We start from the raw sequence: 16,898 nt of genomic DNA, 5'->3' as shown, positions 1-16,898 counted from the left end.
TTTACAAATTATCTCCCAATATGTAGTTTTCCTCTTAATTTGATTAACAGTATCTATAGAATAGCAAAAGTTTTTATTTTACCCAGCTTTATTGTGGTTTAATTGACAAATTAAATTTGTATGCTCTTATGATGCAAAATGTGACTATTTGATATACATATATTGTATGAAGTGATTATAGAAGTTTTTAATTTTAATGAAATATAATTTATCAGTTTATTTTTTTCTTTTACATTCAGGAAGAACCATGTGGTTTTAATTGCAATCTAGACTATCACTGCTTGCTTCAGTAATGAAATCATAGGTTCTTGCTAAAGTTAAAATATAATCCACCATTCTCTACAACAGAAATCTGAATCCTGTAGATTTTGATAATCCTTTATAATCCTTTCCTGTTTTCTTTAGTTTCTTAATGTATTCGTGTCAGAATGTATTATAGAAAGAGCAAACAGTTTAATTCCATGCACAAAGAAGTGAAGCCTGTAAGACTACCACCAGGAGCTTAACTGTCATAGGTTTAAATTAAGAGTTTAGAAAGAGTGGGAGACAAGTTCTTATGCAGTGCGGCTGCAGCCCTCAGTTTCTTTATCTCTGTTCTTTATCAGCCACATGATTTTGTTTTTCCACCTTGCCTCTTGGTTCCCTAAGGAGAAATAAAACAAAAGAAAGTCAATCAGAAATAAGGATAAAACAAAGAAAGGAAAATATGACAGAGAAGGAGGAAGAGGGCGAGAATTCCTTAGACTTTCATCTTTAGTCTCATTATTCAAAATTTAAAGGGTAGTATGATGTTAGAGACCCACTCCAGTATTCTTGCCTGGGAAATCCCATGGACAGAGGAGCCTGGTGGGCTACAGTCCATGAGGTTGCATGAGTTGGATACAACATAGCAACTAAATAACAGTGATATTTGAGAAACAGCAATTCAGATTAATTTGATCATGTGTAATATAATGTGCATAGAACAAATACTTACAGAAAAAACTTCTTGACAGTTAATGTGCCTCCAAGAAATTCTCAAGTGGATAAAATTCTAGCTATACAGTGATTTTTCCAAAGCAGTTCTCCTCATTAGCGAGAGGGAGTGGTGAAGGTCCATTGAAAGGAGCAGGAAGGATGTGAGGGAACCAAGTGCAAAGAGTCAAAAACCTTGCCAAGTTAACTGTTGCCATGGAATCTTCCTTTTGCAGGTTTTGTAAGGGATGATATATTTTAGGTGATCAGTGAGCAGTATCTGAGAGTTATCATGTTAGGTCAAAATAAGTATTTTCGAGGTATGTGAGTGATTTTTCTGTTTTTCTGATCAAATGCCCATTTATTCCGTGATATTTACACATGGTTTAATGTGCCATTTCCCATATTCTATGTCAGGTAAATATATGTGCCTTTGTCACTTACTAACTGTATGACCTGGAGTAAGTTACCCAATCTTCTCTATACCCTCAGTTGCTCAGCTTTAAAATAAATTCAGTGAGTAATTAACTCATATTTATGAAAGTGGTTAAATAGGTAATGAATGTGAAGCATTTTGTATTTGCCTAATGCAGAATAATCATTCAGTAAATATTTTTTCATTATTTTCAAAAGAAATTAATGTGAAATTATATTACTCAGTCTATAAATTTGAGTTTGATATTTACATTTTACAAGAGAGTATGAAATTAGAGAAAAATAATTCCTAATTTTTAAAAATGACTTATATACTAGGGGATTTGTTTTATTTACTATTCAAACATTTAGACTGTTTACAAAGGAAAAATAATCCATTTCTCAAAATACAAGTTTGTGCTATTAAAAAACATAATAGCTATAATTATGATTCCTATTAGAATTTTTGTAACACTCATTCAAACTGAAAATCTGTGTTAAATGAATGATGTTGTATTTTAGAGAGTTGCTTTTGTTCACTACTATTATTTCTGTTACACCTATAGTTTTACCAAAGTAATCTAATAATTTTCCTATCACTCTGATAAACTCAAGCACTTATAATCAAGGTTTTATTTTTGTTCCATTTTGAATTAGTTGGCTTTGGCCAGAAAAGAGGAATACAGGGAACAAATTAATCACATGTACATACATATTGTGGCAAAATATCATCATCGTTTGAAATACATATTCTTCTCATAATTATTTACTGCATTTTGTTTGAAGGTTCATTACTACCAGTCATGTTGCTGAGTCTACAGTTATTCTTCATAATAAAAGTTTATAAGAAGTTGACCACATATCTCTTCTACCATAGTTAATTAATAACTGAAAATAAAATGCCATTTAAAAATGTGATTGTTAAGAAGTAAAACTTATATTGCCAATGAAAAAGTTGTTCACTTTTTAAATCAGTGGTATAATTCCAATATACATTTTTAAAATGTTATTTCAATTAAAACATAAGCTACTAAATAGACCTTTAATTTCTCTTACAGTTCTCTTCATCCATTTCTGTGTTTTTAGATGAATATGTAATTTCTCATTTTGGTATATAACATATGGTTTTACACTCATATAGGACTTTTGAACTGTTTTTCAAACAGTTGTCAAATTTCTATCTGCTATAGGGTAATAAAAATACAATAATGTTTAAATGGGTATGTTGGAGGAATAAAAATGTGTCAAGTATATAAGTAACTGAAATGAGAAAGAATAGAGGAAGTGTACTTTTAATTCTTGAAATTATTTCATAGTATTTGAAGTAGTGATTAGGTTCCTTTATTATTTAGTACACATATTAACATATGTAAGTTTATCCAAATAATGGTTTTATCTAACTGAATTAGTTTTCTTTTCTAATTGTTCATTGCTGGTGTACATAAATTTACCCTTTATTCATTCATTCCTGAAATGAATCTCATTTGATTCTGGTATATAATTATTTTGATATGCTGCTGATTTTCTAGTATTTTATTGAAATTTTTTGAATCAATGTTTATTGGGATATTAGATTTTAGTTTTCTTGTACTGTCTTTGTCTAGTTTTTGTATCATGGCAATGCTGGCCTCCTAGAATGAGTTAGAAATTTTTCCCTCCTCCTCAGTATTTTGGAAATGTTAATTCTTTAAATGTTTGGTAGAATTAAACAGTGAAGCCATCTTGTGCTGGGCTTTCTCTGCAGGGAGATTTTGATTACTGATTTAATTTTCTTCCTAATTTTGTGTCTATTCAAGTTTTCTATTATTCATATGTCAGGGAGTGTTTTAGGAAATTGTCCATTTCATTTAAGTTTATCCAATTTTTGGCACATAATTGTTTATAATATTCTCATATATATGCATATATAATGCTTTTTATTTGGTAAAAATAATAGTAATATCCTACTTTACTACCAATTTTATTCATTTGAGTCTTCTCTTTTTTTCCGAGTCCATCTAGCTAATGATCTACCACTTCTGTTGATTTTTTCAAAGAACAGACTTTTTGGGTTTTTTTTTTGTTTGTTTCCTTTATTTTTCTGTTCTGTGCCAGAGTCCAGCTCCAGCAGGCAGGGACTCAGCCTGAAGGGGTGAGCGGTGTCAGCAGACGATGATGTAGCCTCTGACTCATAGTACGGAACTACATGTTTATTTCAAGCTTCAGGTTCTCTTTTATACTTTGACAAAAGCATTAGGTCAGAGGTTTGACATTTTCGGTTTCCCCCACCCAGATTTACTGTCTCCAGAAATCATTGTTGTCCTTCAAACAGAGTTCCTGCTTCAGCGATTTTCTCAGAATCAGCTTTACTATCTATTATCTACTTTCTCTTATGTGTCCTATACTTAACTTGTGATTACATTGTAACTCATGCCACATTCCTCAGTTTATTTATCTTTCTAAATCTGTTTGCCCCTAGCATCTTAATTTCACTACCTCCTAAAAAGGCTTCTAGATATTCTTAATTATTCCTAAACCCTAAACTCAGCAAACTTCTTTTGCCATACATATTTCCCTCACAAACAGGTCTCAGATAACAGTCCTTCCCATGGCCTCAAGCTGCAGCCTATGTGCTCATCCTGGGACATTCTTTGTAAAGATCCTTGAACAAATGTCAGTGGGTACTTTATAGATTATCTTCTGGGCACAACTGCAGAAGGCTTTGTGCTTTCTCATGTTCTCTCAAGAACAATAAGCACCTTAACATTCTTTCCAGCCAACTCAACTGAAGAAAGGAAAGAACAAGTTAGCAAATCAAAACCACTATGAGGTACCATTTCATGCCAGTCAGAATGGCTGCGATCCAAAAGTCTACAAGCAATAAATGCTGGAGAGGGTGTGGAGAAAAGGGAACCCTCTTACACTGTTGGTGGGAATACAAACTAGTACAGCCACTGTGGAGAACAGTGTGAGATTCCTTAAAAACTGGAAATAGAACTGCCTTATGATCCAGCAATCCCACTGCTGGGCATACACACTGAGGAAACCAGAAGGGAAAGAGACACGTGTACCCCAATGTTCATCGCAGCACTGTTTATAATAGCCAGGACATGGAAGCAACCTAAATGTCCATCAGCAGATGAATGGATAAGAAAGTGGTGGTACATATACACAATGGAGTATTACTCAGCCATTAAAAAGAATACATTTGAATCAGTTCTAATGAGGTGGATGAAACTGGAACCTATTATACAGAGTGAAGTAAGCCAGAAGGAAAACACCAATACAGTATACTAACGCATATATATGGAATTTAGAAAGATGGTAAATAATAACCCTGTGTAATGAGACAGCAAAAGAGATACTGATGTATAGATCAGTCTTGTGGACTCTGTGGGAGAGGGAGAGGGTGGGGAGATTTGGGAGAATGGCATTGAAACATGTATAATATCATGTATGAGACGAGTCACCAGTCCAGGTTCGATGCACGATGCTGGATGCTTGGGGCTGGTGCACTGGGACGGCCCAGAGGGAGTATATGGGGAGGGAGGAGGGAGGAGGGTTCAGGATGGGGAGCATGGGTATACCTGTGGTGGATTCATTTCGATGTTGGGCAAAATTAATACAATATTGTAAAGTTTAAAAATAAAATTAAAAAAAAAAAAAAAAAAAAAAAAAAAAGAATCACAAGGCCTAACTCCTTCATCCCGGGTCTGTGCCTGTGGGACAAGGTGAGGGGGTTGGGGGCCATGCCTCCATTTTGTCAGTAATGCCTAACACGGCGCCCGACAGTTCTGTATATTATTTCCCTCCATTCTAATTTTTTTTCTTACTGCTAGTCTTGGGTTTAATTTGCTCTTCTTGTAGTTCATATAGTGTACAGTTGACCATCTGGTGATGTCCATGTATAGAGTCTTCTCTTGTGTTGTTGGAAGAGAGTGTTTGTTATGACCAGTGCATTTTCTTGGCAAAACTCTATTAGTCTTTGCCCTGCTTCATTCCGTATTCCAAGGCCAAATTTGCCTGTTACTCCAGGTGTTTCTTGACTTCCTACTTTTGCATTCCAGTCCCCTATAATGAAAAGGACATCTTTTTTGGGTATTAGTTCTAAAAGGTCTTGTAGGTCTTCATAGAACCATTCAACTTCAGCTTTTTCAGCATTACTCGTTGGGGCATAGACTTAGATTACTGTGATATTGAATGGTTTGCCTTGGAAATGAACAGAGATCATTCTGTCGTTTTTGAGATTGCATCCAAGTACTGCATTTCAGACTCTTTTGTTGACCATGATGGCCACTCCATTTCTTCTGAGGGATTCCTGCCCGCAGTAGTAGATATAATGGTCATCTGAGTTAAATTCACCCATTCCAGTTCATTTCAGTTCGCTGATTCCTAGAATGTCGACATTCACTCTTGCCATCTCTTTTTTGACCACTTCCAATTTGCCTTGATTCATGGACCTGACATTCCAGGTTCCTATGCAATATTGCTCTTTACAGCATCAAACCTTGCTTCTATCACAAGTCACATCCACAGCTGGGTATTTTTTTGCTTTGGCTCCATCCCTTCATTCTTTCTGGAGTTATTTCTCCACTGATCTCCAGTAGCATGTAGGGCACCTACTGACCTGGGGAGTTTCTCTTCAGTATCCTATCATTTTGCCTTTTCATACTGTCCATGCGGTTTTCAAGGCAGAATACTGAAGTGGTTTGCCATTCCATTCTCCAGTGGATGGTCAACACCGAAATCAGATTGATTATATTCTTTGCAGCCAAAGATGGAGAAGCTCTATACAGTCAGCAAAAACAAGACCAGGAGCTGACTGTGGCTCAGACCATGAACTCCTTATTGCCAAATTCAGACTTAAATTGAAGAAAGTAGGGAAAACCATTAGACCATTCAGGTATGACCTAATTCAAATCCCTTATGATTATATAGTGAAGTGAGAAATAGATTTAACGGCCTAGATCTGATAGATAGAGTGCCTGATGAGCTATGGAATGAGGTTCGTGACATTGTACAGGAGACAGGGATCAAGACCATCCCCATGGAAAAGAAATGCAAAAAAGCAAAATGGCTGTCTGGGGAGGCCTTACAAATAGCTGTGAAAAGAAGAGAAGCAAAAAGCAAAGGAGAAAAGGAAAGATATAAGCATCTGAATGCAGAGTTCCAAAGAATAGCAAGGAGAGATAAGAAAGCCTTCTTCAGCGATCAATGCAAAGAAATAGAGGAAAACAACAGAATGGGAAAGACTAGAGATCTCTTCAAGAAAATCAAAGATACCAAAGGAACATTTCATGCAAAGATGGGCTCGATAAAGGACAGAAATGGCATGGACCTAACAGAAGCAGAAGATATTAAGAAGAGATGGCAAGAATACACAGAAGAACTGTACAAAAAAGATCTTCACGACCCAGATAACCACGATGGTGTGGTCACTGACCTAGAGCCAGACATCCTGGAATGTGAAGTCAAGTGGGCCTTAGAAAGCACCACTATGAACAAAGCTAGTGAAGGTGATGGAATTCCAGTTGAGCTATTCCAAATCCTGAAAGATAATGCTGTGAAAGTGCTGCACTCAATATGCCAGCAAACTGGGAAAACTCAGCAGTGGCCACAGGACTGGAAAATGTCAGTTTTCATTCCAATCCCAAAGAAAGGCAATGCCAAAGAATGCTCAAACTACTGCACAATTGCACTCATCTCACACGCTAGTAAAGTAATGCTCAAAATTCTCCTAGCCAGGCTTCAGCAATATGCAAACCGTGAACTTCCCGATGTTCAAGCTGGTTTTAGAAAAGGCAGAGGAACCAGAGATCACATTACCAACATCCACTGGATCATGGAAGAAGCAAGAGAGTTCCAGAAAAGCATCTATTTCTGCTTTATTGACTATGCCAGAGCCTTTGACTGTGTGGATCACAATAAACTGTGGAAAATTCTGAAAGAGATGGGAATACCAGACCACCTGATCTGCCTCTTTTGAAATTTGTATGCAGGTCAGGAAGCAACAGTTAGGACTGCCCATGGAACAACAAACTGGTTCCAAGTAGGTAAGGAGTACTTCAAGGCTGTATATTGTCACCCTGTTTATTTAACTTATAAGCAGAGTACATCATGAGAAATGCTGGACTGGAAGAAACACAAGCTGGAATCAACATTGCCGGGAGAAATATTAATAACCTCAGATATGCAGATGACACCACCCTTAATGCAGAAAGTGAAGAGTAACTCAAAAGACTCTTGATGAAAGTGAAAGTGGAGAGTGAAAAAGTTGGCTTAAAGCTCAACATTCAGAAAACGAAGATCATGGCATCTGGTCCCATCAGTTCATGGGAAATAGATGGGGAAACAGTGGAAACAGTGGCTGACTTTATTTTTCTGGGCTCCAAAATCACTGCAGATGGTGATTGCAGCCATGAAATTAAAAGACGCTTACTCCTTGGAAGGAATGTTATGACCAACCTAGACAGCGTATTGAAAAGCAGAGACATTACTTTGCCAACAGAGGGTCGTCCAGTCAATGCTATGGTTTTTCCTGTGATCATGTATGGATATGAGAGTTGGACTGTGAAGAAGGCTGAGCACCGAAGAATTGATGCTTTTGAACTGTGGTGTTGGAGAAGACCCTTGAGAGTCCCTTGGACTGCAAGGAGATCCAACCAGTCCATTCTGAAGGAGATCAGCCCTGGGATTTCTTTGGAAGGAATGATGCTAAAGCTGAAACTCCAGTACTTTGGCCACCTCATACAAAGAGTTGACTCACTGGAAAAGACTCTGATGCTGGGAGGGATTGGGGGCAAGAGGAGAAGCGGACACCAAGATGAGATGGCTGGATGGCGTCACTGACTCGATGGACGTGAGTATGGATGAACTCCGGGAGTTGGTGATGGACAGGGAGGCGTGGCATGCTGCGATTCATGAGGTTAGAAAGAGTCGGACAGGACTGCGCAACTGATCTGATCTGAGCTGATAGTGTACAGTTAGGTTGTTGATTTGAGATTATTCATTTTTTTAATGAAATTGTTTACTGCTATACATTGCCCTCAGCACTGCTCTTATTGCATCCTTTGTTTTATATGCTATGTTTTCATTTTCAATTTTCTCAAGATATTTTCTCATTTTTATTGTGATTTGTTCTTTGAAATATTGTTTATGTTGTTTAATTTCCAAATTTATATATTTCATTCTTATTTATAATTTCATTCCATTGTGATGAGTAAAAATACTTTGTGCAATTTTAGGATTTTAAAATTTATTATTAAAATTCGCTTCGTGGTTTGACATATGATCTACCCTAAACATTGTTCCTTATTCATTTGAGAATAATGTGTCTCCTCTGCTGTTTTGTGGGAAGTTCTATGTAAGTCAGTTAGGTCTAGTTGTTTTATAGTAGTGTTCACATCCTCTATTTCTTCTATGTCTTCTGTCTAGTTGTTCTGTCCATTAATGAATGTGGGATATTGAGGTCTCCAGCTATTATTGTAGGATTATCTATTTCTCCTTCTGGTTTTATCAATTTTTTTCTTCATATATTTTGGGCCTCTGTTTTTAGGTGTGTATAGGTCTATAGGGTTTAATCTAATATTGCTATATTGAATCTTTTTATTTAATAATTGTTACTATTGCAAAATGATCATGTTAAATCTAAACATCAGTGCACACTTAGAATTTTTTTCTTGTATTGAGAACTTTTAAGATTTACTCTCCTAGCAACTTTCTAATATGCAATTCAGTATTATTAGCTGTAGCCATCATGCTGTACATTACATTCCCATGACTTATTTTATAACAAGAAATTTGTACCTTTTGACTCCCTTTACCCTTTTCACTAAACCCACCCCCACCCTTTGCCTCTGGCAACCACCAATCTGTACTCTGTATATATAAGCTCATTTTTGTTTGTTTACTGGTTTTTTAGTTTACTGAATCTTTTATTAATGTATAGTGCCTTTTTGTTTGTTGTACATTTTTTTGATATCTAATAAATTAATGGTTTCTAAAATACAGTTTAAAATACTAATAAGAGCAATAAAATAACCCAATTTTAAAAACTGTCAAAAAATCTGGAGAGACACCTCACCAAAGAAAATATTCTGATAGTAAATAAGCATATGGAAAGGTTTCCAATATCATATGTCGTTTTAGGGAACTTCAAATTAAAACAACAATGAGATAACACTACATACCTATTAGGATGGCTAAATCCAGAAGCCCTGACAATACCAAATGCTGGTAAAGATGTAGAACAGTTGTAATTCTCATTCATTATTGGTGAGAATACAAAATGGTACAGTGGTACAGGTGCTTTAGAAGACAATTTAACAATTCATTACAAAACAAAACATATTCATAACATGATCCAGCAATCATCAGCTCATTTTGTATTTACCCAAATGAGTTCATACTTAAAATTTACACATGGATGTTTATAACAACTTTATTCATGATCACCAAAAGGTGGAGGCAGCCCTGATGTCCTACAGCAAGTGAATAGATACATAGTGGTATATCCATACAATTGGATATTTTTCAGTAATAAAAACAAATGACAAAAAGACTGGACAAAGCTTAAATGTATGTTGCTTAGTGAAAGAAGCCAATCTGAAAAGGCCATCTATACAACATTCTGAAAAGACCAGTGGTTGCCAGTTCTGGGAAGGAGAGTTTGCAGGGGAAGGATGAATGAGTGGGATACAGGGTATTTGAGGCGGGGGGTATGAAATTAAAAGATGCTTACTCCTTGGAAGGAAAGTTATGACCAACCTAGATAGCATATTGAAAAGCAGAGACATTACTTTGCCAACAAAGGTTTGTCTAGTCAAGGCTATGGTTTTTCCAGTGGTCATGTATGGATGTGAGAGTTGGACTATAAAGAAAGCTAAGCACTGAAGAATTGATGCTTTTGAACCGTGGTGTTGGAGAAGACTCTTGAGAGTCTCTTGGACTGCAAGGAGATCCAACTGGTCCATTCTGAAGGAGATCAGCCCTGGGATTTCTTTGGAAGGAATGATGCTAAAGCTGAAACTCCAGTACTTTGGCCACCTCATGTGGAGAGTTGACTCATTGGAAAAGACTCTGGTGCTGGGAGGGATTGGAGGCAGGAGGAGAAAGGGACGACAGAGGATGAGATGGCTGGATGGCATCACTGACTCGATGGACGTGAGTCTGGGTGAACTCCAGGAGTTGGTGATGGACAAGGAGGCCTGGCGTGCTGTGATTCATGGGGTCGCAAAGAGTTGGACACGACTGAGCGACTGAACTGAACTGAACTGATGAAACTATTTTCTGATACTATAATGGTAGATAGATGAAGGGCTTCCCTTGTGGTTCATCTGGTAAAGAATTGGCCTACAATGTGGGAGACCTAGGTTCAGTCCCTGGCTTGGGAAGATCTCCTGGAGAAGGAAAAGGCTATGCATTCCATTATTCTGGCCTGGCGAATTCCATGGACTGTATAGTCCATGGGATCGCAAAGAGTTGGACACGACTGAGCGACTTTCACTTTCACTTTCAGATAGATGAAATTATACATTTGTCAAAGTCATAGGATGTACAACACAAAGAGTGAACCAGAATGTCAGCTATGGACTTTAGTTAATAATGATATATTGTTATCAGCTCATCACTTATAAGTAATGTACCACCTAATGCAGGATATTTATAATAGGGGAAACTACGGGAGGTATATGGGAACTCTCTGTACTTTACACTCATTTTTTGTAAACATTAAACTCTTTAAAAAATAAAATCTAATAATTTTTAAAAAGTGTGGACTTTAAATCACAATGCTCATGTTCAAATTCCAGCTGTGTTATTAAATGCTGATTGACCTTGAGCAGGAGAAGGCAATGGCACCCCACTCCAGTACTCTTGCCTGGAAAATCCCATGGACAGAGGAGCCTGGTAGGCTGCAGTCCATGGGGTCGCTTAGAGTCAGGCACGGCTGTGCGACTTCACTTTCACTTTTCACTTTCATGCATTGGAGAAGGAAATGACAACCCACTCCAGTATTCTTGCCTGGAGAGCACCAGGGATAGAGGAGCCTGGTGGGCTGCCGTCTATGGGGTTGCACAGAGTTGGACATGACTGAAGTGACTTAGCAGCAGCAGCAGACCTTGAGCAAGCTACTGAACTTCCTTGTGTCACAGTTTCACTTCTTTAAAATAGGAATAATAATAGGAGTTATTTCATAGGTATATTTTGGGAAAAGTTGTCAGCTTTTGTAAATCCCTGGAAAAATGCCTGGCATATAGTAAGTCCTACATAAGCATAAACTATGTAGTCATTTAATTCCCAAAACAACTAGCACCATTTTACAAATGAGGTAAGTGACATGTTCAAGGCTAAATTTGCAGTAGTAGAGTCAAGAGTTTGAATCCACATTCTATCAAAAGCCTGATGTTCTTTCCACTATATATCCTGTCTTTCCACAATCTGTTTGTGAGCATATACCAAGCTCCTATGTAAAATAAGAAAGCCATGTTTATAATATGACATGAAGTTTAACTTGTAACTTACGTGCCTTTGTGATATTTTAAAACAAGGAAATTGAAAATAATAAGATAGGAATGATATCAGCAAGATGGCAGAGTAGAAGATCCACCAATTGTATCCCTCTTCAGCACAATCATTTGAAAGCCTTCCAAGGACAAAAGTGCCATTGTGGGATCCAGGTAGGAGACCACAAAACCCTGGTGGAGTCCAAAACCAAGGAGGACCATTTTGAAAAGGCAGGTTTATGTTCAGATGACTGTCTTGCCACCTGTGATCATGGCTACAGACCAGAAAACACCCCTGTGGATTGTTACAGTCCCATTTGACTTTTGTCCTGCCATTAGCATTATCTTCCAAGGAATTTAGCAGAAGTCATACTTGCCTATGCCCTGTATAACAGGCCCACAGAATTCAGTCCCATGTGTGGACACCGAAGTGGTCCATGACACAGCTTCAGTCCCTCTTAGCCACCACTTCTACCTACCTGGGGACCATCTGGGAGACATGCCTGTCTGTGCCCTTGTGGCAGGCCCTCCAACTTTGGCTCAACTGCAGATCCTGAAATGACCCTGTGATTCAGCTCCAACTACTCTTAGCCATGATCTGGGAACACTCCTAAAAGAAGACATGCTTGTCTATATTCGGAGGTATGTCCCCATGCTATGTTCTGTCTGTACTGTCAGAACTGCTTGCCCAAGGACCTAGTGTTTTAACCACAGATACTGAAAGGTTGTTGCTAAGCCAGGAAAAGACACCGGGATTCTTGGCCTCCGGAGGAGAAGAATTCAATCCAGGGCCAGAGATGAGGCTTGATTGCTCAGAGCTTTTGTGTAATAAAGTTTTAGTAAAGTATAAAGGAGATAGAGAAAGCTTCTGACATAGGCATCAGAAGGGGGCAGAAAGAGTACCCCCTTGCTAGTGTTAGCAGTGGAGTTATATACTCTCAGATGAATCAAAAGAATGTCTGGAGGTTGTAAAGACCTCACCAGACCTACTCCCATAATTTACATTTTAAGATAACAGGATTAGCCAGAAGGTTTAATCCAGAGACTGTCTTCAGGCAGGATGCATTATTGTTATATAATCCTAAGGAATGTAGAGGGAAAAAGTTTGTCCTTTCTTTCTTCTTGAGAATTCCAGACCCCTCTCTCCTTGGGGACCCCTAGACTTCTTATCAACCTGCCTAGGAAATGACTCTCTCAATACCTGTTAAAGTGATCCTATTTAGAATAGGGTCTTTGCAGATATATTCAAATTAAAATGAAATCATGCTGAATTAGGGTGAGCCCTGACCCAATATGACTGTTGTCCTTATAAGAAGAGGAAAATAGACACAAGTAGGTACAGGAGAGAACACCATGCAAAGATGAAGGCAGACTGGAATGATACATCTACAAACCAAGGAATGCCAAGAATTACTGGTAAACAGCAGAAACTAGGAGAGGGACATGGAACAGATCCTCCTCAGAATCTCCAGAAGGAAACAACCCTGTCGGCACCTGGATTTCGAACATGTAGCCTCCAGAACTGTGAGAAAATAAATACCTGTCCAAGTACCAATTCATATCCATATATATCTTTTAAACACAAATACACACAGACCCACCACATAGCAGGTCATATGAGACATAAAGCTCTGTAAATGGCTGCTTTCACTCAGAGTATCATGGATGTGTTTTCAATTCAGATTTCATAGATTTTTTTCTTTTAATTAGATGAACAATAATCCAAATAAATGTTTATCTTAATTCATGTAACTAGTCAGGCATAGATGGAAATTGAGTTCCTCATTTTTTGTAATTCCAGATAATATTGCAACAGCATCTTTGTAAATATCTCTGCTAGTTTTTCAATGGGGAGAATATTTAAGATATAAGCTATTTACAGGATAAAAACTAAACATATATCAAAGGGAATGTAGAACAGTTTGGTAACTGTTGCAAAATTACCCTCCAAAATATGTAGTACCAATTTTTACTCTTACCAACAGTATCTGAGACAGGGGTTGTTACTCAACACTTATCAATAATTAATATTATCAAAAGTTTTTAAAATTACCAATCTGAAAGAGTAAAGCATTTTTTATTAATTATTGGACTTATTTTGTGGGACATACAATTTTTGAATCTATATTCCTATGGATTATCTCTAATTTTGATACATGTTATTTTAGCTTTAAATATTGAATTATAGCTTTATCTCCTACTTGCTTTATCTTTAATTCTTTCTAACGATTTAAATACCAAGACAATATTTTATTCTTTGCCAATTTGAAAGAAGACACTTACTAAACTTGCTTAGAGGAGTGCCAAGATATTGCTTTGATTTTTTCTTAAAAAAATGTATTTATTTTATGCCTTGAATCATTTTTGTGATTTATATAGTGCATTTCATCCAGATTCTGGTGCTGAGCCTAACATGATATTAGTGTTTGTATGTATATGTGTGTGTGTGTATGTACACATGCATGTGTGCTAAGTCACTTCAGTCATGTCCAACTCTTTGAGACTCCATGTACTGTAGCCTGCCAGGCTCCTCTGTCCATAGGATTCTCCAGGCAAGAATACTGAAGTGGGTTGCCATGCCCTCTCCAGGGAGTGTGTATGAAAATAAGTATTAAAAAGTACATACATTTACACACACATACACATTAGATGGAGAGAAGGCTTTTTGGAAATTGGATGTTATTACAGAAAGTTTCAAAGAGGGAGAATTGAAGATGCAGATGAGAGTAGGGATAATTACAGCAGCCAGATCCTGGGGTAGACCAGAGTAGATGGAATCCAGTGCATGCATCCAGGAGCTGTCCAGATAGGAATGTATCAGTCATTCTTACAAGAGGAAAGCCAGAGGATAAGGTCTCCATCGTGGAAGCGTTTGTCAGTGTGGTGGTGGGATTGTGAAGAAATTCTTTCCAGAAAGTGTCCATTTTCTTAGTGAAATAGAAATAAGATAATCAGCAAGGAATGAGGAGGGAGATGGAAGTGTGGGACATTGAAGGGAAAATAATATTTGAATAATCCTTTAAAGATGAATAAAAAATATGAATATAGCAAGCTGGTGTTGAGATATCAGGGTCAATTTGTGAATTACTTCCTTATATATTAGGTTCAGTTTAAAAGTTAATATCAGTCTTTTATAAGTCAATTTTATTATAAGAAAAATTTCAGGTAAAGAGTGCAAATTTTTGACACTATTGTTTTTTGAACAAAATTTTGTACTTTGCATATGAAAGGCTTAAAGGAAAGTGCATGCTTAGGATATTGTATTAAGCAAAATAAACATTTTAATGAGGTAATAAACGAGTGTTACAAATTACTTTAGAAAATATGTAAGAACACTCACTCAAGACCAATATGTTTTCTGAAGGCTGATGCAGTTCTATTATTTACTACATTTTCTTAATTATTATGAGAAAGCTGTTTAAAAATTACCATTTTAATGGATATTTAAAATATTTCCTTGAAATTTCTATTAAGTTCTGTCTAATTGTTAGTTTTGAAAACTAAACCCTCATTAATCTGACATCTTGCATCTATGTGTTGTAGGTACAATTTCATTTTCTGTTAAAAGCAAACATAATGGTGATTCTCAGGATGACTCAGATGAAGATCAAGATATGGATCAAATACCCTTCTATAAGAAATCATTATCAGAACTATCTGACAAGTTTGATGATGAAAAAGCAGGTAAATTTATTATTATGGAGAGTTTCATGATCAACATTCATAAACCCTCATCATTCATTTGTAAGTCAGTAGCTACTTTACACTCAAAATACATATACAAATGTGTATTTCATGTATCTGTAAGAATTGTATTATTTCAGGATTAACTACATGTTATTAATTTCTGGATTTGTAGTACAAATGGTAGTTTGTACTACCATTAAAATGAGTAGATTATAATACTTCAGCTTGAAGGCTGCCTACTCTTTCATAAGTGAAGAACTTTACACATATTTCTGTTACTGAACACAAAATTTCAGTCAAATTCTGATAAAATGTTAATGAATATATTATTTTAACAATGTAATGTGTTCCTTTTTTATTTTTTTTAAATTTTATTTTATTTTTAAACTTTACATAATTGTATTAGTTTTGCCAAATATCAAAATGAATCTGCCACAGGTATACATGTGTTCCCCATCCTGAACCCTCCTCCCTCCTCCCTCCCCATACCATCCCTCTGGGTCATCCCAGTGCACCAGCCCCAAGCATCCGGTATCCTGCATCAAACCTGGACTGGCATCTCATTTCATACATGATATTTTACATGTTTCAATGCCATTCTCCCAAATCTTCCCGCCCCCTCCCTCTCCCACAGAGTCCATAAGACTGTTCTATACATCAGTGTCTCTTTTGCTGTCTCGTACACAGGGTTATTGTTACCATCTTTCTAAATTCCATATATATGCGTTAGTATACTGTATTGGTGTTTTTCCTTCTGGTTTACTTCACTCTGTATAATAGGCTCCAGTTTCATCCACCTTATTAGGACTGATTCAAATGCATTCTTTTTAATGGCTGAGTAATACTCCATTGTGTATATGTACCACAGCTTTCTTATCCATTCATCTGCTGATGGACATTTAGGTTGCTTCCATGTCCTGGCTATTATAAACAGTGCTGCGATGAACATTGGGGTACACGTGTCTCTTTCCCTTCTGGTTTCCTCAGTGTGTATGCCCAGCAGTGGGATTGCTGGATCATAAGGCAGTTCTTTTTTAAATATAGGAAATGATAGCAGTCTGCCTCATAGGCAAAAGAAAGTAAATGCTATTGTTTCCCCTTCCCATATTATAAAGCTTCCTTTGAATGTTGTTCAACATCATATCTTTTCAGTAAAAATTTGAAAGAAAATGGGTTTATGGAGAGTTGGAATAGACAGGGCAGGTTTCTGAGAGAGTGGGTGAGTGAGTTCCCTTATGGGTGAGTAGCAGGGACGGAAGAGAGAGATAGAGAAAAGTGGGTCGACATGGGCAAAGTTCAACCACAGGCATACCAAAATAGAAATCGTTATTAAATGAGTTTGTGTTTAATCAGGATTCTTCA

The 16,898-nt window shown here is 36.9% G+C and overlaps 1 protein-coding gene across 3 annotated transcripts in view; it reads left to right on the top strand.

Annotated features, from left to right (window-relative positions):
• Nucleotides 1–16,898, top strand: part of CFAP47 (cilia and flagella associated protein 47) — a 502,187-nt gene that overhangs the window by 350,182 nt on the left and 135,107 nt on the right. For all 3 annotated transcript variants that reach the window (XM_070365964.1, XM_070365963.1, XM_070365962.1), the window contains one exon: nucleotides 15,393–15,533. In XM_070365964.1, the coding sequence (XP_070222065.1) occupies nucleotides 15,393–15,533 (141 nt within the window). The remainder of the gene's footprint in view (nucleotides 1–15,392; nucleotides 15,534–16,898) is intronic.

The sequence above is a fragment of the Bos mutus genome, chromosome X (assembly GCF_027580195.1).
Source record: "Bos mutus isolate GX-2022 chromosome X, NWIPB_WYAK_1.1, whole genome shotgun sequence".
In the NCBI taxonomy this organism is placed as follows: Eukaryota; Metazoa; Chordata; class Mammalia; order Artiodactyla; family Bovidae; genus Bos; species Bos mutus.
The sequence above is the reverse complement of the archived record's forward strand: the minus strand, read 5'-3'. Positions and strand labels throughout refer to the sequence as shown.